We start from the raw sequence: 24,322 nt of genomic DNA, 5'->3' as shown, positions 1-24,322 counted from the left end.
GGTCATCGGACGTATCGAATAAAATGATTAAATTCTTTCAAAAAAAAAAAACAATTCCACAAGGTCTGAGGCAGAATTTTCTTTGCGTGATTTTAATAAACAAAAGACAATTCCCTGACCGGGAATCGAACCCGGGCCGCGGCGGTGAGAGCGCCGAATCCTAACCACTAGACCACCAGGGAAACTGAAGGTAAACGTTTTAAATATAATATCTATAGTTGAATCCGCATTAAAAAATTCATTTTTTTTCTTCTAAATTTATTTTTAAAACAAATTTTTACAAGGATAGCTTATATTCAGCAACAAAAACATCGGAGCAGGCACAAGAACTTCTGCAAGTAGAGGCAGCTCGGATATTCTTCCGTCTTCCCCGGCACGACGTGACGTCATTACGTACGGCCGTACTTACGGGATAACGTCAGGCCGCTGCATCGTTTTCTTTGCCGTTTGATGACGTCACGCCAACGACCCCTGACCTTCTCCCAGGCGCCCGCGCCATGCGATGGCGGCCGGGCTCCTTTTGCTAGCTTCCCGCAGGCCGCGGCGGAGCTGAAGCCGGACCTGGCCGGTCATGAGGGACAGGCAGGGGAGGGGAGATCGCACATGGCTGGAAGCTGCGCGGATGGTGGGAGGCGCGGGGATTACTTCGCGCGTTTGTCCTAAATTCGTATTTGTGCTTATCATAAGTCTAACCCTAGTCAAGCCTTTTCTTGTGCTCCGTGTTTATATCATTCCTGGTTTGCTATTGCCCTCAACGGTTGAGCCTCCTTGGCTCCTCCGAGCTTCGCTTCGAAGATTTTTGCGCATTTTATGACTGTTTTAGGAAACAAAGGCGGTTGGCGGTTGTTTTTTTTTTAGCACAAGCAGTTTGGGCGCACAACGAACGTCCACGTCGGAATAAAAAAAAAAAAAAACCCGACACTCCTCACGTCTCCCAACGAACTTTGGAAAGTCCTTGACGGACCAAGACGGACGGAGGAGAAAAGTAAAAAAAAAAAAAAAAAATTGCGTTGTGTCGATATTCTCACGACGTCCTGTCGATGTCCTCCGCTCGAATTCCTTTCCAGTCACGTCGTGTCCGTCCGATCATTATAGTCCGTTGCAACGTGGCTCGAAATAACCTGCACGTCTTTGGCAAAGATCGTCGAAACGTCCAGGAAGGGGGAGAGTCGGAATCCTCGGAAGACTTCTCCTGGCCTCCCTGGAGGCGCAGGGATCAACGGAGTGGAGTGGAGTGGAGTGGCTCGTCGTGCCCATCGTTCGAGGAAATCCGAGCAGGACAAAATGGAGAGCTCTCCGGTCGGCTTTCCTTTGTCGGTCGTTTCCTCGAGCACTTTGACAACACCGAGAAGCAGTTTGTTTGTTTTTTCTTCCGATTCGGCAAGTTCAGGCCTCTGTTGTCTCCAAGCGACGGCATTCCGGCGGCAAAGCACGAGATACACATCCACGGTGGCACATTGTCGACACCCGAGGGATGTGTGTTCATTGTGCTGTACCTCGAGTCTGGCTTCGATTCCCGGGACCCGACTCGAAATATTTCCCGATTGCTGCTTCGCAGGCAGAGCATTGCTTTTTTCAAGCCGGTCGTCCCATCTGCTTGCATTAGTCTGAGGTCGTTAAACGACTCGTAGCATTAGTCAGAGGTCGTTAAACGACGACATGAGTCTTTTGACGAAGGTGTAGGTGTACGGAGTCCCTCATCGTCACTAAATGTGTGCCCAAATCACTTTCCGGCAAACGTCAGGCCTGGCCGGCCGGTTCGTGAAAGACTTGGGCGCGAAAAGGTTACCCCGCAATAAGATGTGAATGATTGTGGAGTAGTAGTCGGAGTAGTCGGGGTCGTTTGCTCGCAATGTTCATGAATTACCTGTTGCTAAACATCTGCACCATAACTGCAAAGTCATAAAAGTTATACCATTTTTTTTTTGATTGATTAATTTTATTTATTCGCTCTCGTATTATAATTGCACCCACTGCGAGGCTCATCCTTTCATCGAACACGAACACACGACGGACCAATCATTGTATGTAATTTATGGAAAAAAATTCAAATGTCTTGTAAGTTGTGTAAATTCACTGAAATCCTCTTTCCTCATCTTTAACATTTGCTACGCCAGTGTTCTTGGACTTTGCATTGGTTGCTGTGTAACTGCTTTAAAACATCCATTGCTTTTTCTTTTTTTTAAGTTTCTCCACTTGCATGATGTCAGCTCACCCTATTAGGATGTTGTTTCAGGTAATTTGTCTGCCATCCCTTGGCTCTCATTTGCACGATATGCAGACACGCGTTTAAACTTTCATGACAAAACCCACATCGAGACTTCACATGCACTGTGCAATGATGCGAGAGAAAGCAAAGGCCTTGTTCTCATCTTGCACCCGTGACCACCAGCTAGAAGCTGTGACCTCATTTATATTGTATTATTTATTTATTTCCCATGAGAGCCATTGAACAGATTAGCTTCCAGAGCACATCACCCGTTGATTCCTAGTGGCCTACCTTCCTTCCTGCTATGGTTTGTATGGAGGTGGAAGTTTCTCAAATCTGCTTTCTCCTTTTTTGGACTCTGGGACATGTAGCTTTGGATTGTGTAACGTGGCAACACAGTTTTGCTTATCCAGTGATCTCAACATTCTAATGAGGTGAGCAGCATACCACCCTAACCTTCAGCAAGCCTGGGCAATGCTTATGCAGACCCTTAAGGACACCAAACCCTCCAAAGACATGGATTGAGAAATGTTTTTGATTTATCGTACGAACGTCTTCTAAATTTATCGAGACTCGTGTTACCAGGTTGTGCATATATTACATGAAGGACAAGGACATAAGAGACGTCAAAATGCTTTTTCATTTAATTTATGATTCAAGTAGACGAGACTGTCTCATGAAATGACACCACATGGTGCTTGGTTTTGCAGAAATGTACATTATTAGAGCTTCAGACAACCTGCTGACAGTTGATATTTATTGCTTCTTTGCAAACCTCTTACAGGTGCTCGAAAAGCATCGCAATGTTCCCATGAGCCAAAAAGATATCCTCAAAGGCATTCAGAAGGAGAAGTTGAAAGAGATCGGGTTGGTGGTACTGACAGTTGCATTTGCATTTCATTTCGGTGCGCGTGGGGGGTGAGGAGGACTTATTTCTTTTCCGCCACTGTGCCTGCTTCCTACAGTTATGTCAACTCTCCACTCAATGTATTGGGTGCCATGCTGTATTCCAATGCCCGCAACATCAGCGGTATCTTCTACAAGATTCCTGGAAAGCTTGGCTTCTACAAGTTGAAGGCAAGGAGTTATGCCTTTGCTTTATGATCTCGTATGAGCTTCGTCTTTCACCACAGTTGGACTTGTTGCTTGTGTTCAAAAAGAAAATTCTAAACTGCATTTCTGGCCTTATCTTTTAAAACTAATGGAAACCACAATCACAAAGTGTTTACATTTTTATAAAAGAGGATTATTGAAGTGCACTGACATTTACTTCACGATTATGATTATCCACTTTATGATAGGCTATGCCACCCTGCTATGCATTCATAAGTTTTTCATGTCAAGACTGAAAAGAGAGAGAATTGGAAGGTTGGAGATAAATGTTTTCTTCCTCGTCTCCCTATCCTGTTTTGTAGAGCTTCAGAAACACCAGTCGGACTGAGAGAAGTAATGGCACTTCTACCCGGAGTGTGGGAAGCACAAGCAACAACCGAGCAAAGCAGGAAGCGGTTGTTGTCTCCAGAGACCCAGGTGTAGTTAGCACACCAGCTGGAGCAAGACATGGACATAGAGGTATTTTCCACATTCGGTTGTATCATTCCACCATTTGGGTTTGATACGTTAGTCTTGGTGTGTCAGATGAACATCTTTGTTATGTACCATGAAAGGCAATGCTTTACTGTCACTCACTGTGTATCCAGGTGTTTCATCACCGTTTTCAAATATAAGACCATGCATTTTGTTCATTTTGATCAGTATCGATTAAATCTAGGTAAGAGGAGTCTCCACGTGTCTGCGGATTTGCGTGTTTTCCTGAATGTCAGTCGTTTCTGAGATGCAGTTGTAATTGTCATGTTTCGTTTGATGTCTGTGTGGGTGATGACGTGAGTCGGTGTCAATGCGGTGTCGAAACACCTTTGATTATGTGGTTACGTAAATTGTAAGTCGATGTTTGGTCATGTGGGTAGTGGCTTCCATTTTCTGAAGTGCTATTCATCACCAGTGCTGCAATTAGCAAAAAGAGCCCTCATTATTGCACACCATCGTCATTTATCAGTATAAAGGGATACCAATTAAAATATAATATGATAAAGTTTTTTTTTTTTTATGTCTCTAGCTTCTCAACAGCAATTAAGGAAGTTAAGGTGGATATAGAATCGAGATTATTTTTAGATAAGCGCCAAAGATTTATTGTGTCATTTGACAAGGCAAAATATCGTAATATGTATTGTTACATTTGCGGGGAGTGGTAGGTGGCATTTTCAAGCTGCAAAGTGTTTGCTTTATCAGTGGTTTGTATGGAGGTCTTTATGAATGCTTAACTACCCGAACAGTAGTTAGATAAGGCCATAATCACTATTTGTGTTTTTGTTGATTCTTAGAACTCCTTGAACATGAAATATGTGCATGTGGTTAGGTGTAGTTGTCTTTCATGCGACCTGACGGGGGGGATGTGTCTCGTCCAGGTGTTACCCCACTGTCAAATCAGGCAGGGCCAGGTAGATGAGAAAGTGCTATATGGTGTGATTACCATAACGACCGAGCTAGGGGGAGGAGGGGGCTGATTCACCCTCCCCTCTGGCCGACTGCTTGGGCATGCATGATCTGTTCACATAGGGTATGGGTACTGGCTAACAGTGCAAAAATATTGGTTTTTTGCTCCTTCACGGACTGGACCTTGTTTGTATCGAAGTCTCGTCTATCAACATGACGAGGAGAGGGTGAGCAGAGATAAAAGCACGCATCCCACTCTGAAACTAGTGCTGACACATCTGGAAGGAGGACTTGCTGCTGAGATGCGGACTCTCTGCTCAACTGTTCGCGTCTTCTCTGAGACTTCTCTGCATTTCTATATTTCCTGCAGCACTTGGATAGATACATGCATCCTGTTCAGGGCTCTGGTGCACTTGCTGGCTGCACATTTGAGTCCTGCCACAGCCTTAATTCCATACACGATGCCTTTTTCATCTATTTCTCTCTTCCGCCGCAGTTTTTCTGTGAATGATTGTTGTGTTTGTGGGCCCATAGCTTGTGTAGTTTATCTTTTCTAGTTTCTGTCTGTCATTGTGTACAGGATTTGTTTAAACCGTGCCTTGTGTGATTAATTTTCTTTTACTTTTTATACAGATTGTGTGTGCTTTGTAATCCTGCCATTTTTCCATGCTGATGTTTGGGTTCATTTGGGGTTCCTGGAGGATTAAAGATAATGTAATCCTGATTAATAGCAAGTGTGTTGCCAGACTGCACCGAAGCAAGGACTAAAGCCATCACACGCTGTCGGTTCATGAAAGATGGTGACAGATCAGCTATCCTCGGAGCTCGCTTCCGTCATGGTTGATAACCATTTTTTTTTTTGCGGTTTCGGTAATCAAGGTGGTTGCCGGCCATGCTACTATTGGTTGTCACGTTTATTTACATGACATATCATGACACACTACAGGCGTATCAATAAACCCCTAGTGACACCCATTTGCCTTTGCTAGGTGATTGCTGCTCGGCCAAATTATTTCCTTTCAGCCAATCGGTAAGCTATCCTGTGTAAACCTGCTGTCATTGTTTCAGTGGGGCATTCCATGTCAAGCGTACACACCCTCCTGACATTAATACCTCATTTTCTCCCCATATGTTGGTCATTTATTCACTTGGGTGAAAAAAAAAACTCAAAATACCAACTTTTAGACCTGTGGGCCCATCGGGGCCCATTTTTGCCCCCCTGCTGCCCCACAATCTTCCAGAGGCCATATCACAGGTTGTAGTGGTCCGATTTGGCTGATCTTGGTATCAAAATGCTCGTAAAAGCGAGATCTATCGAATCACATAATTGGTAAAGTAAAATCACTCCAAAACAGTTATTCAAAAAGTTATAGTTTGGGGCGCCCTTTGACCTTGGGCCTCCGCTCCCCAGCCAAACCGATGGTCCCAATTTTTTAGTGTGAGAAAACCCTTTCATATACTCCAACACCTCAGCATAAATGAAAATGGGATCCCAATGGGTTCAAGTGTGATGATGGTTTTATTGTTCGGGGACTCGGGTGCTGGACACACAATACACCACAATACATAGCACAATATTTGAACACAAGATTTCCAATACACGATATCAGTATATTGTACATAAATGTTCCACATGCACATGCAGGAACTGGAAGCGATACTAGTATGAGTAAGAGTTTTTCCTCGCATGTTATAGTCAAGATTTTTTGACAGCTGTGTTTCTTTATTACTGATTGTGTAGGTTCTACCCGTAGCAGATTTTGGTTCTACGGAAAGAAGTATATCAGAAATGTCTAAAATACAGTGATCTTCAATGTCAGGAAAAAAAAAATATTTGCGGGCCCGTTTGGATGAAGAAAATTCACTTTCACTTCATGAGTGTCCTGAAAGGCTTTCATGATGCAGGCAAGCCAACATTTTCCATCATACTGCACTGTGACATAACCTGAGAGTTTCCTGTTAAAAGTTGGTGTAGATTTTGAAATAGCTGACTCGATACGGTGTTCCTCGCTCAGGCTGAATTCGCCTACTTGAAGAGCAGTTTCAGAAATAGAGATGAAAGCAATGATGTTTTTGAGTTCCAGCTAAGGTTTTGGCCGTTTTTCAGATTTCGTTCTTCCTCGTCAAACGCCTCTTGGATGCCGTAACCGAATTTCATTTCATTCAAACCATTTTCAGCAAAGGCGAAAAGACTTTTGGAGAAATAATTTGACTGTCGTAAGGTCTTCGCAGGCTCTCACGTGTTGCTTCTCGTTTGACTGTACCTCCCACGCCATCTGAAGGGCCCTTGCCATGACTTGTGGCAAAAAATGCCATTCTACATCAATACCATACTCTGATTTTTGATGACATAAGTTTATGAAGGCTTTGCAATTCTTATATTGGCCAGCGCAAACCCTCTGAGAAAGAGTAAAGTTTCTTTACATTTCCAAAGCTAGATTTCAAGTGTTCAATGAGCATTCTTTGGAAGAGGTGGACTGAGACAACGTCGTGAGTATTGCATTCTGATATATTCATGAACGAATCGTGGTTTAATTTGCCATCATCCGATTTGAAATGGTAAACCCAGGGGTGAATTGTCGCTTGAGAGCAGTTCCAGTGGAATCCTTGGGCCGCATCCTGTACGACAAACGAATAGTTCTGTGAGAATTCTCCAATAATGACAAATTCTCCTTCACTGATTTCGTCTTTCTTATTTTTCAGAAACTGAGATTGGGCCTTGGCAATGAAGTCATGTCTCACTCATTTCACCGCGCGTTCACAAAATTGATTCATGAATTCTTCCAAAGGCAGGACCATGGAGCTCAGTTCAGATCTGTTGGTGGATGTCCACCGTTTAAACTGAATTTCATCAATATCCTCTAGTTCATAAGCACTCAGTAGCTCAGTTTTGAAGTCTTTAATTGATGGGCAACTTTCACAAGTTCTGAAATAACATGCCGGTTATGCTGGGTTACAAACTATGCGTGCTATCACATGATGATAGCTCGGAAGTTTGGCTATCTGTGGCATTTTGGAACCAAAACATCATGAGTTTCACATTTTGATGTATCGTACATACAGTATACACTGTGTGTACCGCCTGAACCGGCCAGGACACACTCCGAGGGATGGAGCATGGCGAACTTCGCGAATCCAACTTTCAAGCCAGGGTTCTTCTCTTTGAATTTCTGAAACAGTTCCTTGAGATTGTTTCGTACCAGGCGCTTTTGAATTTTGTCTTTTCCATGTTCATTCCTGACCACCACACAGTCCTTTTTTTCCCGGCATTATTCGACTGACTTCATCGCTTCGGTAAAATTTGGTTACGGCGGTTTTCAATTCGTCGGGCAATATTTTACCCTGTTTGGGATTTGGAGACTATGGCATACCATTTTCTTTCTCTAAATTTTTGGCTTGCGCAGCCATTCTTTGGGAGCAACTGAATTCACTCATCATCTCTCTGATGCTCATATTCCTAGCAAATATTGACAGTATACATATTTGCTCTGAACGGCTCGAAACAACGTATTTTTCTTTCAGGCTTTCGATCACCTCTGGCATGCAGTTTTCATCACATTTTGACGCTGTATTTTGTGTTTTCTCCGCAGTGCTTGGTCCAGCAACTAGTTCTAATTTATTTTGCACAGAATCTTCCACCTTACTTCGCTTTTCAGGAACGTACCCTGGGTTCCTTTCCGCCTTTCGTTTGTCGAATGGGCTTTCGCCTATCATCGATAACGACTGGTTTAATAGATCAACTTCTGCTTCTCGCTCAAAAACCTCCTCGTCCTCATCTGTCGAAATAGATTCTGCAATGCCTTCGATATACCTTCTGATGATAATTTCGAACTGGTCGAAGATGATTCTTCAATACGCTCTGGTGACAACTGAGAGTTTTTTTTCTGCACGAAGTACAAAGTCTGTCATCTTTTTTCACCTTTGAAGAAAATTTCATCAACATATTATTTGACACATTGCGAAGATCTTTTCGTTGTTTCGTTTTATGGCAGCTGAACGGATCACAACAGTATTTTCAGAACTCGTTTCGATCTTCAGTCGCCATGCTTCCTGCAAAATATTCAAAAGCTGAGATTAGCCCATTTATAACTTAATTCGATGATGGGTATACAAAAAATGTACGCTTAAAAATCAATAGGCAGAATAATTTTTCGCAAATGATGCAATATATATATAGTGTTACGGTTGAGGAAATTCGCAAACCACCATTCAGGTCCCGTAGGTGAGATATCGCTGTAAGTACATGTGTAGTTAGCCCCAAACCCGTTGTTTAGAGGGAATAAATGTGATTCATTCGGGCTGCGACCCTTTAAGATAGCCGTTTTTCTGTTCTATCTTTATTTTGAACCAACCACGTCTCAACCGCCATCACACAACAACCACCAACCGCAAGCCGCTTCACAACAACAACAACGCCAACAGCCACGACCTTTTACCTTCACAACTCGCTCCCGCAAACATCGCATCACCGCTATTCCAAACGTCGCCATGGACCAGCACTTTAAACCCTCCACCACCTTCGCCTCTCCTTCTGCGGCCATTCCCGCACCGCTTGTGGGCACCGAGCGTCAGGCTGTCCTGGCCTTGTGCGGTACGCGCGCTGAGCCGCGGGTGCAAATAGCGGCCTTTCCGAGGAGAAGTCGGATCAGGAATGATACACGCCCACTTCTGATCCGTCCAATCAGCAAGCGCGGGGCGGTTTTGCCCCGCCTCCAGGCGCGTCGGAGTAGAATCGATATATGCAAATTCGAGGATCAGGGGAGACTCACGCCCCTTTTTCTCCGTCCAATGGGCGAGCGTGGCTCCACCCCCGAGCTCGTTCTGATCCAGAAATTTGCATATGGGTTCTCCTGCCGCACTATAAAGCGCCGAGCGCCGGGCGAATTTGGTCAGTTTGGGTCGGAGAGAGTTGGAGGCAGTTTTGAGTTGGAGAGAAGGTTGGAGGCAGTGAGTTGGAGTCAGGAAGGTCGAGGCAGTCAAGTCGGGTCTGGAGAGTTGGCAGTCTGTCGGGGTTCGGAGTATGTCAGGGAGCTGCAGAGAGGGGAAGCCTGGAGCGTGGTCGAGGTCGCAGTGGAGTCGCTCGTCGCGGGACCCAAGCAAGCCAGCTATCCTCTTTCCCCAGAGCATCAACAATTCCCCCCTTTTTTCCCCCCGCGCTGAGATAGTGCAAAAAGGGGGCCCCGTTCCCACCCCCCTCCAAGCAGTGCGAAGGAGCGCGGAGTCGGGGCGCCGTGACATTTGCGGCTCATCAGAAGACACGGGTCGGATCCACCCGGTCTCGCGGCCCACAGGCCCCGTCTGCCCCCTTGTCTTTGAGGGTGGCCCTTTTCTTTTGCTTTTGAGTAAATGTGTTGTCGGCGCCGTCTGTAAAGTAAAACTGTGTAAGTGTTGCCGTGTGCTCGCGTAGTCGGTAGTAGATCTGCATTGTTGTGTTTCTTTTGTAACATCTGCTTTTGGTGCATAATTGTTGTAATTGTATATGTGTGCTTTCCGTGTGCCGCAGAATAAATGTGCCTTATGTTGAACTGCTTTCCCGTTTCGCTTCGTCTTTTCTTTAATTGAATCTCCATCTTGCTTCACGTACAGGGTTGGTAGTGGGCTTAATACACCTGATAATTAATCGGAACCGTCGAGGTCGACGATAACACCGCTTGGTTGTCCCGATAGTACGGAACGGGTCGCTTAAGTGGCCCGTGTCCGGAGTTGACCTGCGGCGAGGTACGATCGCCCGGTCTGCCCTCCGTGTGGGTACTTAGGTAGGTCGAATTTGGCGAACAACCCTATCCCACGCGGGGGGCTGATTGGCACGATCGTGGTGAGGCTGAAAGGCCCACCCGTGACTAGTTCCCGGCGTTAGTCCGAGAGGGTCACGACAGAATTGTCCGTCCGGTGGGCGACGTGCCGCGATTCGAGTTACGTGGCCGTTCGCATGCCGGCGGGCGCGAATTCGCAACAATATATATATATATATATATATATATATATATATATATATATATATATATATATATATATATATATATATATATATATATATATATATATCTCATAATACCAAGCTTGCACACTAAAAACTCGGCTCGCCGTCACACGATCCCTATGAAATTGCTGTGGCACTTAGCGGACATGCCGACAATGTTTGGGAAGTCTTGGCGTTCCATAGTACCACTTGCATTTTGCACAATGCGTATTTTTGTCATTCCCCGTGCACAGTCTGTCGTCTGCTACCTGCTATGTTGTACTGCTATCCCTTGCATGTGCACGGGTATTGCTCGTGTATGTATATATATATATATATATATATATATATATATATATATATATATATATATATATATATATATATATATATATATATATATATATATATATAATAGTCCAGAGGTGATGATTGTCCATTTCAGACATAAAGTCGCCTGCCAGCAGGTGACGTCATTGGAACGATGACTGCAAACATCGCCCAATGTCGAATCAAGAATTAGTGATATGTGGACCGCGAACAATAAAACCATCATCACACTTGAACCCATTGAGATCCCATCTTAATTTATGCTGAGGTGTTGGAGTATATGAAGGGGGTATTCTCACACAAAAAAAATCGGGATCATCGGTTTGGCTGGGGTGCGGGGACCCAAGGTCAAAGGGCGCCCCAAACTATAACTTTTTTGAATTACTGTTTCGGAGTGATTTTACTTTACGCGATTCGAAAGATCCTGCTTTTACGAGCATTTTGATACCAAGATCATCCAAATCGGACCACTACAACCTGTGATATGGCCACTGGAAGATTGTGGGTCAACCGGAGGCACCCAAATTTGGGGGGGTGCTAAAATGGGCCCCGATGGGCCCCCAGATCTGAAAATTGACATGTTTTACCGTGGATACAAACACTGGCACAAAAAAAAGAGTGAAATCTAAGACGATGTGTCAAAATTTCGCTGAAAAATGTGTACATTTGACATGGAACGCCCCAGTGGCGAAGTGTGGTTTCGTCAAACTGCAAGGTCAGCATTACGGTTATAGACAAAGGCATTAAAAACCAGTAAAACTAGAAATTGCTTGATCCAGCAATAAACTAAAACGGCACCCAGTGGAGCGCGTACCTCCTCCAGGCTCAACAATTTCTGTTTTGTATCCCACTGATGGGCTGGACCTGAACCAAAATGTAATCGGCTTGTTCTTGTCACCTAACCAACTCATCCACCGAGATTTGTCATAACTCATCCACAACGATTTTGAAGTTTCTTGCTATACAGTAATCCCCCGTTTCTCTCGCGGGGGTTACGTTCCAAACCCTCCCGCGGTAAGTGAAAATCCGCGATGAATAGACGCCTCCACAAAACACATTTTAAGCACATTTTAATCTCAATTAAACACATAAAGAAAACATTTGAATTAAACACATAAAGAAAACATAAAAAGGCTTACTGTAAACTCAGTAACGTTGCAAAAACATTGTGATGGGCAGTTGCTGGTGTTATTTCTTCATGGTGGTGAGGAGAGTTTTATAGGTTTCCATTGCAACGCCCGAACCATAGAGGGATCCCATGCTTCAGCCATCCCCTGCAATTCTTTGGCCGTTTTCGCCATTGTTGCTCAGCGTTCAAGTGATAGGCCTTCGTCGTCATGCTCTTGCGATGGATCAGATTGTTACTCCTGCTCCTCGCATGCAGACTTCGTAAGCTCAGCCAAATCCTCGTCCGTTAATGGGTCAGAGTTGGTTTCGATGAGGTCATTCACTTCGTCGTGCGTTATGTCATTGAATCCTCCTCCTAGAATCTTCGCCAGCTTGACCACCTTATCGATTGCCGAATGGTGAATTTCATCTGGAGAAAAGGCCTTGTATTCGTGAATGCATTCTGGCCACAGCTTCCTCCAACAGGCATTTAAGGCTTCTTTTTTCATTTCTTTTAGAGCCTTCTGAATTATTTGGAGACACGTTGCTATCGTGAAATCACGCCAATACGCCCTCAGAGAAAAATTGTCGTCGGAATCCATGGCCTCCACGAGGTGCTGCAGGGTGTTGCGAATGTAAAGTGCTGATGTTGGCTTCGTCCTTCTTGATGTAGCGTATGGTTGATTCATTCAAACCCTAATGGCGCCCAACCGCGGCAAACGGTTTTCCTTCCCGAAGCATATCGAGCACCTCAACCTTCTCCTGGAGCGTCAGGACCTTCCTCTGGCGCTTCGGTTCCTTGCCAAAAGCCTTAGAAGGTGCAGGGCATTTGGGCGGCATCGTAGGGCTTGGAGAAAAAAACGTAGAAAATATCTGTGTCGTTCACAAGCGAAACACTCAAGACAGTGAGAGTGCGCCTCGTGGGCAGCAGCCAATCAGTGCCAAGGAGACATGAATAGCGCGCTCTCTGTCTTTGTCTCGTGCGTTGTGTTGACAAACATACACATTTTTTTTGTTTGTTTGTTTTATTATGAAGATACTTTCGAGTGCCACTCGTTATAATTTATATTTTATATATTATTACCGCGATGTACCGGGGGAATCCGCAGAAAAAAATTAGTTACGTTCCAAGGGAAAACCCGCGATGAACCGGGGGCGCGATAGGTGAACCGCGATGAAGCGGGGGTTGACTGTATATCTTTTTTGGCCCCATCTCTCAATGGTGGTTCTTCTAGTGTATGGCAGTTTAGCTGCCGGAGTAGCTATCATTTATTGGAAACGCGACTGTGTCTCTGATGCAGTGCCCCTCTACCAGTACACACTGGTACTCATTTCGCCGACCTCGGAAGGATGACAGGCTGAGTCATCCCCCTGGTGTATTAACTCAGCGGCCAACGGGGTTTGAACTTAGGACCCGAGGATCCCAAGCTGCTCCCTTAACCACGAAGCCAACATCAGGCTTCTCAAGGGTGAAGAATCACTTTAAAAATTAAAACTACACGACCGGTCGAAAGTTTCAGAACACCCCCATTTTTCCAGTTTTTACTGAAATTTAAACAGTTTAAAGTTTCAATGTACGCTGAAATTAATGCATAGAACAAATAAACAATTGCAGATAAAAAGGAAATCATGGAATCGTTTTGTTGAACAAATTTAATCTAAATTTTTGATTCATCAAAGTCGCCACCTTTTGCAGAGATAACAGCTGAACATACTCGTGGCATTCTTTCTATAATGGAAATCAATTATTGTTCGGAAAGTTCTTCCCAACACTGTTGCAGAAGTTCCCACAAATGTGTTGCACTTGCAGGTTGCTTTGCTTTCACCCTTCTGACCAGTTCATCCCAAACCAGCTCGATGGGGTTTAAGTCTGGAGACTGTGCTGGCCATTCCGTGATTTGACGCCCACTGTCTTGTTCTTTTCTTCGAAGGTAGTTCCTACAAAGCCTGGAGGTATGTTTTGGGTCGTTATCTTCCTGTAGGATGAACCCCTGACCAACTTGGTGTAGACCAGAGGGTATTGCATGGTGCTGCAAAATGCTGTGGTAGCCCTTTTGGTTCTGGGTGCCAGTCTCTCTGTACAAGTCGCCGACTCTGGATCCAGCAAAAGAGCTCCAAGATCATCACGTTTCCTCCTCCAGGTTTGACAGTTGGGGTCACACACTGAGGAACCATCCTTTCACCTCCTCGACAGCGTACAAACACCCTGCGTGATGAACTGAAGATTTCAAATTTTGATTCATCGGTCCAAAATACCTTCTTCCAGTTTTCAGTAGTCTACTGGTAGTGCTTCATGGCCCAAGCAAGCCTCTTTTTCTTATTTTGCCATCTTAGCAATGGCTTTCTTACTGCCACTCGACCTGCCAAACCTGCAGCTCGAAGTCTTCTCTTCATAGTTTAAACTGAGACTTCCTTACTTCGACCAGTGTTAAGCTGTGCTTGAAGCTGCTGTCCTGTGAGCCGCCTGTCATGCAAGCTGTTGACTCTCAGAAACTTGTCTTCTGATTGTATTGTGGCTGTGGCGTTGGGTTTGCCAGACCTCTTCCTGTCAGAGTTTCCTCCAGTTTCCAAGTGCCTTTTGATGGTGTAGGAAACTGTACTCACTGACACCTTGGCTTCTTTCCAATTTCTCCAAAGGAAAGACATACACTTTTCAGGGTTATAATGGTCTGACTGTCTTCCTTTTTTAATTGTCTTTTTCTCACCATTATGATTGCAATATCCTACTTCCTGTCATGCAATATTGTCCAAATAATTCTTCAGAGGGTGTAGCAACACAGTCTGTTCCAACACTGCTTTTCTACAGACAGAGGGTTTGAAACTAATCAACAAAAGTTGGGACACCTGTAGGAATTGCTTGCATAAACTCTCAAGGCTTAATTTACTTCCATTGCTGCAGAACAGCTGCAGTTGCTTACCTATTACCCACTCCCTGAAAAGGGCTGTTTTTTTAAGAACTGAAATTTGCATTTTTTTTTCAGTTTTTGGTAATCTAAACTTTTTTTTTAATCTCTGGCAGTTTATCGCTTAGCTTTGCACCATTTCAGGTTATTCACTGGACTTGAACTGCTTAAATTTTAGTTAAAACTGGAAAAATGGGGGTGTTCTAAAACTTTTGACCGGTAGTGTGGGTGCAATACCCCTGGGTGCTCACCTGGTAGTGGCTTGATAAGATAACCAGGGAACTACTGGTGGGCATGGATGACCCATAAAATATGTAATGGAAAAGAAAGTAAATACCTATGGATTTTTTTTTTCATGCCATGAACATATTTTGGTACATCACAGGTGATGAAGGTTGTGGTCAATTTCATCGAAGTTCTGTGTGTGGTTTCTGAGCGGAAAGCAAATACATATTTTGGGGGGAAAGCCCCACATAGAATCCCTTAGATCCCAATTATTTTGAATGTCTTGAATGAACTTTAGTATCTCACGGGTGATGAAGTCGTTGGTTTAAAGTTTCATCAGAATTGTGTTTGGAGCTTAGACTAAGAAAGGAAATACCTATTTCGGGGGCAACCCCTTCCCCCTACCCCGTAGACACCATAAGATCCCGATTGTTTTTTAAATGCCATGAACAATCTTTGGTACATCATGGGTGATGAAGGTTGTTGTCAAGTTTCATCGTAATTGTGTGTATAGTTTCTGAGAAGAAAGCAAATACCTATTTTGTGGGGCAACCCCTCCGTAGACCCCTTTAGACCTCAAATTTTTCATGCCATGAACAAACTTTGGTACATCACAGTGATGAAGGTTGTCGTGAAGTTTCATCAGAATTGTGTTTGTCGTTTTTGAAAAGAAAGCAAATATGTCTTTGGGTGGGGGGGGGCAACACCCCCATAAACTCTCTCCGTAGACCCCCCCCCCCAGACTCCGATTTATTTATTTTCTATTTTTAATGTCGTGAACAAACATTGGAACGCCACGGGTGATGAAGGTTGTTGTCAAGTTTCAACAGAATTGCATGTGTAGTTTCTGAGAAGAAAACAAATATCTATTTTGGGGGGCAACCCCCGTAGACCCCCATCATGCCCGATATCTTTTTAATGCCATGAACAAACTTTGGTACATGCATGGTGATGAACGTTGTGCTAAAGTTTCATCAACCTCGTATGTGTAGTTTCAGAGAAGTTGAAAGTATTTGTGGACGGACTGACGGATGGACGACGCATCATCCCATAAGCTCCCCGGAACTACGTTCCAGGTGAGCTAAAAATTTGCATATCTGGATCCGGATTCGGATCTTTACTAACATTGAATAAATTGGTCCTTTTCAGACACCCAACCTGTCCACCAAGTTTTGGCCGAATCCGTCCCCAACTTTTTTAGATATCGAGCTATATATTGTTACAGCCATGGGTACCAAGTGTATTATGAGAGGGTTTAATCCCCGCTTGTCCTCCGAAGAGCCGGACCTGGGGCCACCGCTCACGATTAACTTCGTGGTACTGTGGGTTGCTTTATAACCATGAACGCCAATCAGATAACCACAAGTTGCAGTGTCCACGTCTCATTTTTTCCATTTAACTGGAGGTCACGTGGTTTCCTGAACGGGGAGCGCACCCTCGGCAAAGCACCAATCTTATCTTGATTAGATCTTAATGAGGGCGGCCGAGTGTTTAACTGCTGGTGCGTGCCGACTATTACAGGTCAATTTGTGTGGTAATTACCTCCCAATCTATCGAGGTTCGGACAGTGCTGGGTCAATAGAAAGAAAGGACAAGCACGGACAGGTTGTAATGGCAACAAAGCAATTTATTAATAAGAAAATTAATAAATAAAAATCAATCAAAATAATCGTAAGCAAATAAATAATCAATCAGGCACTGAGAGAAAAAGGGACAATGAGCAGAGGCGTATATCTATGCCTTACTTAACAATTAAACACGAGACAAGGGTACCCAGCAGATCATTCAGGGGGGAAGAGAAATTCAGTCTCGCTCACCAAATGAAAGTCGTTGAACGTCAAATAAAAATGTCCTGAAATGTGTGAGCGTGCCTTGTCCGTTGCCAGCGCCCAGCCTTGCCGTGCACCCACTCGCAAACAGGCTTGAATGCCAATAAACGTCACGTCGTCACCCCCAGGATCAGGTACGCCAAGAGCAGGTCTCGAGCAGAATGAGCATTAACGGTTCAATCGTCACGAGCCACCAGGAGCCACAACCGATGGACAGCTGTGAGAAGCTGAGACACTGCAAGGCGCTGTGAGAAGCTGTAAGGTGCTGTGAGGAAATGTGAGAAGCTGTAAGGCGCTGAGGCTGTCACCAACTCACTGGCGCCAACTGACTGCTGCCGACTGACTGGGACTGACTGAAATACTCTCAAAGCTGTCAGAACCGCAACCATGGTGATCGACTGACTGGAAAAGCCGTCTGACTGATGCCGGGAAGGGAAGGGCGATAAAACGTGCCCAAACAACATTTTCTTTTTCACTGCCGGGTTCTATATAAAACCGGGTGGGAGCATTTAAAACTTGTGCTGTCTACCTGGCAAAGGCCTGCCTGTATGCATGCATGCTCACACATGCAGTGACCTTTGCACCTCTCCAAATCTGATTGGTACATGCTATACCATGGGGAAGTAGTTTTACATTCAAAACTAATACGTCGGTCCATAACAGTCCTCTTGACAGAAGGGGCGGAGTGGTGAAGCAGGGGGAGGGAGAGGGAGGGAGAGGGGTGGGAGAAAGAGAGTGGGGGAGGGTGGGAGAGAGAGAATGGAGGGAGAGTGCGGTGGGGGAGGGGGGGGGAGAGAGAGAGAATGGAGGGGGGAGGGGTGGAGAGAGAGAGAATGGAGGGGAGAGTGCGGCGGGGGAGGGGGAGAAGAAAGTGGGTGGGGGGGATTGTGACAGATGTGACATGCAGTTTAACATACATCCTAGGGACTGCGCACTTATTGATGAATCGCCCTGTCTGAAGCACCGGGATGACAGTTTATAGCTTGGTCAGTATTCAAACGCAGGTTAGATAACTTAGAGCGAGTATGCGTACCTCTCGGCTATCCTGTGATTTGGCGATTCGTTGCTTTGTAACAACTGAAAACATTTTTTATACGCCCGATATATATATATCGGGGCATATTATGTGATACCGGTCGTCCGTCCGTCCGTCCCTCCGTTCCTGTCCGCACTCTAACTCCAAAAGTTTTCAACTTTCACGTTTCATATCTGGTACATAGGTACAGACTGTGGAGACGGTGTGTCGTGACATACGTTCGTCATCTAAAGTGGTTGCCATGGCAACCAGGATGCTGTTTTCCATGTAGTAGCACAATTCTGTATATACCTTCTTGTTCGGGCATATATTGTGCTCACTTGAGCTCTTGTTACTCATTGTAGTCATTGAATTTATTTTGCCTTCCTGACTCTAGAAATGTCCCCAATGAGAACCGTGCTGTGGTATCGCCATCGAAGCTTGAAGAGCGCTCCCCATGTGGCTTAACCACTCAATCAAGCAGTCCAACAAAATGATTGAAGAAACTTTTAAAGATGAAACATTTAATTTTTTTTATATGTATTTATATATGCTGAAGTGACGGGTCATGTAATGAAAGAACATACAAAAATTGGAAACGTGGTGGAAAAGAAAATTGCACATTTTCAGTGAGCTTGCCACCCCGTGACGCACAGCATGACAACACAAGGCCAAACACAGGAAATTCACCCTTGAACTTTGTTCAAGTCGATGGATGTACAGTATTTAGTGACAGTGCGAATATTGTAGAGTTCTCGCAAAGTGGCTTAAGCACTCCAACGAAATGGCTGATAAGGAACGGCTGGCTCGGCAAGCGATTTGAGATCGCCAATTGGTCATATAAACACCCTGCACCAGGAGACGTCCGGAATGTCAAGCAATGTCCGAATTGGACAAGTCAACACTTTCTTAGCAGTCAGAACTACTGCTGAAGTCAATAAAGAACTTTACATTTTGAAATTCAGCTCAAATTAAGTGATTCTAGAGGTTATGGGACATGTGGAAATGAAATAAAACCATAAACGCTGATGTCTCTGGACATTTATAAGCATCACAATGTATCCAGCAGGATCTGGCGATATTGTTGTAGGCCGAGGTTCAGTGGCGATAAACGACCACTAAATGGAGCAGTAGAGCCATCTCCCACCGAACACCCGGAATTGAAAGGTCATCACCCCGGATAACTCCGGAGTCGACGGTCACTTAAAGGACCGTGGTCGCCAATATTTTGACGGCGTGAGGTAGGGTCCACTTGTCTATTCCAATTTACCTAAGTACTCACGCCATCTTGCTACAGGGGAAACCACACCCTCGGCCGACTTTGTCCGAACCGAGTCGCTATCACCGACTCGGATCCGGCGTAACCGAGCGGAAGTTACCAAAGCCGCGCCAGACCCAATGACAACTTACTGGCCCAAACGGCCTCACTAATTCTCAATACGCACCGTGCTGGGCCAATGGTATAAACGACAGGCAACGAACTGGAACATTAAACAGATATTTATTTACAATAATAAGACAGAGTGCAGACCTAATCATGAATATCAGGCAGGCAATGTACAATGAGCAAAAGCACTTAACAATCCTACTTAAAGACGGGGCCCACGGACACCCACACTCTCACACCCAAAAATAAATGGACCTCGATGGTCTTTTTTTGCACTTGTCCGCCTCGTGCGGTCTGGTCGAGCTTGTCCGGTGGTGGGACTCGAACCTGCTGCCAACAACGCAGCACCAAGCACCAGGGACCAGGATTGACGCCACGGACGCCATCCAGCATGGGAACGGACCAGACGAGACGCCAGCAGGCAAGACGAGGCTTCCTTTCTTTCTCCTCTTTTTTGACGACGGGGTGAACCTTCTCTTCCCCTCGGCTCGCCGCCTCCTCTTATCCTTCCACTCCCCCGCGGGTCAAGGGAAACGCTCTGAGGTACTCGCCTCCGGATTGGACGAGGGGCAAACATCCCATCTGGCTGGGTGGGACCGCCCCTGAGGTCAGCCTCCTAATTGGACGAGGCGTCTCAGGGGCTGTGTCGAGGCGTCTCGGAGGCCCACCCCCCCCCCCCCATAGAGGCTCTGTAGTAGCTTTCGGCACGCTGGCCTTCCATTGGTTGGGGCGCGCGTGCGATGTTCGCCCTTCGCTCATTGGCTGGAGGAAACGTCCCATGCCCTTCCTCAGAGCGGAGCCTCGATCTGAGGCGATGGAGGCTCCGCCCACGCCTTCAGCCAAAAACACGTGGGCAATGGCGAGTGAGTGAGGTTGAGTTGAGTGAGGGACGGTGCCGTAGTTGTTGTTGTTGTCGTCATAGATGTATAAAACCTGACTATAAAATAACTCACAGCGCACACACAAAATTCCCATTAGACATAGGGGATGGATTCTAACTATAAACATATACTTATCGAAATAACTGAACTGCAGGGGCTGCTGTCTGTCTGTGTGCAAATGGCTTCCAGATTCGTAACAATATATCGATATTCCGGTTATACCAGTAAAAATTTTCATATTTATCTACTGGGATGGGAATTTTGAATATACCGTTATACCGAAAACTAATCAGTCTTAAAAAACAGTACATCACCAACAAGTCAAAGAAAGGTTTGCCCCACCCTTAAATAGCGTACATGGTTTAAAAAGCTTTGATGCACTCAGCATCTCGGCAACACCTGGACGCTTGACCAGTGGAACGTATGATGTCAAGACGTGCCAGAAAGAGTACAGGAGGTTTCAACTTTTATCACTCGGCACCAGAGCACCGTACAAGCAATAACATTTTTCTTTGCCCTCGTGGCTGTTTTTAAAGCAATTGCCAATTGGTTATTTATATGAATCGGGCATGCTTTGGAAAGCCTGTGCCTATTACCGACATGGCGATCCTCAACGGTTATACCGATACGGCGATCCACGTCATTGATACTGGAATGATACTGATACCGGTATGAATCGATATCAGCATAGTCATACTGGTCCAGCGATCTGCGATAGGCATACCGGTATGAAGCGATCCACGATAGTCAAACTGACATGGCGATCTGCAATAGCGATGGATACCTGGATATCTGCGATAGCCTGGGCCGATTACAAATAATGATGTCGCTTTAGAAACAAAACCATTTTTAATACAAGTTGAAGTTGGAATAAAAATTACCTTTCTCATGATGGGAAAAAGTGCCCTACGTGGAATACTTTGAAAAATTACCATGTGTCAATGATGTGTATGTCGTATTTGAATACATAATGGACCATTGGATCATTGCATATTTTTGGAACCTGTCTAAAAAAAAAAATTGATAAGGTATTGTTGCGGGGCCGGGCGTCGGCCGCGAGCACGGCCGCAAGATGGAGCTGCAGAGTCTGCTCGACCGATCGCCCGGAATTTAGATCGTACCTTTTCCGAAAACTCCGGAAAAGTACGGGTCCCTTTCGGACCGAAGTTCGCCAATAGACAAACCACGTGGGGTAGGGTCGATTGCCAATTTCAATTTACCTAAATACTCACGTGGTCCAACCTACCAGGGAAATTCACCCTCGACGGCTCCCGTACGGAATGAGCCGCTTAGCGTACCCGTTCCGTGTGCGATCCGAGCGGTTTGATCGCAGAGATCCATGGGTCCCAAATATCTCGTTACAACGGCAATGGCCTGGCTAATTTTCCAACATGCAGCACGCGAAGCCAATGAAGGAATAGACACGAACGAGCTGAAACATTTAACAATCGGGGTATTTATTCACAATTGGGGATGAGGGGAGCACATAAGGGCAGAGCGAAACTGAAAATTAATAAATGGAGGTATGCAAGGTATGTACAACAAGAACACTTGTACAGTTCACTACTTAATAGATGGGCCTACAGACACACACACGCACACACACCCAAAGAATCGGACCGAATGGTCTTTATTCGGACCTCCAGCCTGGAGGACAGTCAGGCTGAAGACCAGGGTCTGTCTTGGACCTGTCCACCTCGTGTGGTCTTCACGTCGACCCAGGGACCAGCGAGAGGCGAGCCGAACCCGGATACCGGCGAGCGACCCTTGCGGTTCTTGCGGGGGGATGGTGTCTCTCGAGCACTCGATCGTGCGGCGGAGGAGGAGGAGGAAGAAGATTAAGGCGACGACCAAGACCAGCTTCTCAGGCTCCTGACCAGCTTCTCCCTAGACCGATTGACTGACTCCCCTTTTATGCGCTCCAGCACGGCTCGACCCCTCTCCCACTTGGCGCACTGCCCAGCGCATCGGTGGTTGGGGGTGTGACCCCTCCCCCATTGAGAGCATGGAGAATCCAGGAGCAGAGTGTTGTTGTTGTTCTCTGCAGAGCTGTAGTAATCCGTTGCTGTCATTGCTGATGGTGTTACAAATAAAAGGAAATCCTAACTATCAAAAGTAACTCGGCGCATGAACATTTATATACCCATTAGACAAGGGCAAGGGAGCTATCTATCCACATTTACTTATCGAAATAACTGAGCTACGAGGACGGCTGTCTGTCTGTGTGCACAAGGCTTCCAAATTCGTAACAGTATTTCATTTTATTTTTAAAAAATGAACCGATTATACTGGTATAGGGCCACCGGTACATCAATATTAAAAAAAAATCGACACCACGGAACGTAGTATCCAGTGATTCGTAGGTATGATGATCAGTCATTCGATGATATGAGTGAGGAAGTGAAAAAATAAAACTTTATCATTAAGAAACCAATGCGGCCTGTTCCAAGTCGAGGCATTGTTGAGTAGGTGGAAAAAAAAATGGCCAATGAAGACTCCAGCGAGGTGACCAAGGATGAGCCTTGACAAAGGATAATTAAATAAGACCGTTAATCATTTTAAAAAGTGGTTTTTTAATTAACCCAAACACCCATTTTCGCTCATGCACTCCCAATATCCATCAGTATCAGTCAGTCAGTGAGTGGTTAGAATGAGCTTTATATTGTTGCGAATATGGAAACCATTATTGCACTCATCATTCAGGTCCTTTAGCTCAGTTATCTCGGTAAGTACATGTTCTATAGATAGCTCGCCTTCCATTGTTTAATGGGTTAAAATCGATTAAATGCGCTGTGATTCATTTTAATAGTTATGGTTCGATCAGAACACAAAGAAGAACGACCCTCCCCCTCCTCTGCAAAGAGTAAGAAGAACCCTCCTGTCGATGATTCTGTCCCGTGATGCAAGGACGTAAACAACTCCCTCCCACCCGCGGTTGTGCGGGGGATGGCGCACGAGGGCATGAGTCACGCCGGGAGTGGGGGAGGGGGCCGATAGGGATAAAAAAGGAACCCTTTGCTTGGCTCGAGTTGGTTCTTGGTTCTTGTTGGAGAGTTGTTCATCGGAAGAATAGGGTTGTGGCTGGTTGGTTGTCGTGAGTTCGTCGAGAGTTGTTCAAGGGAGAGTTCGGGCTGGTTGTTAGTGGTTCATCGGAGGAGCTGGTTGATCGGAGACTTGTTCATCGGAGGAGTTGGTTCCGGTTGTCGTGGTTCTTCTTCGGCCTGGTGGTCGAGGAGTGTCGGCCTGGTTCAAGGGTGGTCGAGTTGGTTTGAGGTTGTTGTTCTGCTGGTGCTTCTTTGAGTTGGCTGTGCAGTCGGTGGTTCAAAGGGTCGTGCTGGTTCTGAGTCGTTCTGGTTCAGCCTTTGTTCTGCTTTGTGGCCTCATCTTGGTTCAGCTGGCTCTACTTGGAAAGCGACGCATCTTCGGGAAGGCTCGGTGTTTCGTCTCACCAGCACGTGGTCCGGAGCGCGAGGGTATCCGCTGAAGCTCGGGAAGGATCGCGGCTCAAGGCGATTGGATCCAGCTCGCCTTCGCTGGAGCCCGGGTTCGAACAGCTTGAAGACCACACGAGGTGGAGAGGTTCGAGATAGGTTCTGGGTTTCAGCTCATCTGTCCCTCTGAGCTGAAGTCCTTATTAAAGGCATCAGCCACCATTTCTTGTGTGTGTGTGTGTGTGCGTGTGCGTGTGCGTGCGTGCGTGCGTGCGTCCGTGGGCCCGTCTTACAAGTAGAGAACTGTTAAGTGCTTTGAGTGCTGTAAATGATTGCATTGCATTTCGTATAGTCGGTATAGGTGTGCTCTTTGTGTTCCCGAGCTCCACATTATTACTGTATAAATAAACCCCAATTGTTGAATGTTTTCAGCTCATCGCGTCGATTCTTTCATTGACTGAGCATGTTGTGTGTTAGCAATTAGAGGGCCGTTGGGCCGCCGTAAGGGGACATTCGGACCGACTGTTCTTGGCGATTAAGCCGCTCGGAATCG

The 24,322-nt window shown here is 45.6% G+C and overlaps 1 protein-coding gene and 1 non-coding gene across 3 annotated transcripts in view; one reads left to right on the top strand and one right to left on the bottom strand.

Moving 5' to 3' along the window:
• Positions 1-110: 110 nt before the first annotated feature.
• TRNAE-CUC (transfer RNA glutamic acid (anticodon CUC)) lies at positions 111-182 on the bottom strand. Its single transcript has one exon. It is a non-coding gene; the product is annotated as a tRNA-Glu (tRNA).
• A 266-nt stretch (positions 183-448) lies between these two features.
• Positions 449-24,322, top strand: part of LOC147026041 (putative Polycomb group protein ASXL3) — a 40,218-nt gene continuing 16,344 nt past the window's right edge. The window contains exons 1-4 of one of the 2 annotated variants that reach the window (XM_085881028.1): positions 449-625; positions 2,994-3,076; positions 3,175-3,286; positions 3,625-3,781. In XM_085881028.1, the coding sequence (XP_085737154.1) occupies positions 572-625; positions 2,994-3,076; positions 3,175-3,286; positions 3,625-3,781 (406 nt within the window). In that variant the 5' untranslated portion in view covers positions 449-571. Of the gene's footprint in view, positions 626-702; positions 1,381-2,993; positions 3,077-3,174; positions 3,287-3,624; positions 3,782-24,322 lie in introns of those variants that run through there. The other variant, XM_085881027.1, reaches the window with a different exon arrangement.

This window comes from Eptatretus burgeri, chromosome 5 (assembly GCF_056783735.1).
Source record: "Eptatretus burgeri isolate ZD-2024b chromosome 5, Ebu_testis_v1, whole genome shotgun sequence".
Lineage (NCBI taxonomy): Eukaryota > Metazoa > Chordata > Myxini > Myxiniformes > Myxinidae > Eptatretus > Eptatretus burgeri.
Note: the sequence above shows the minus strand (reverse complement) of the source record. Positions and strands in the feature narration are given on the sequence as shown.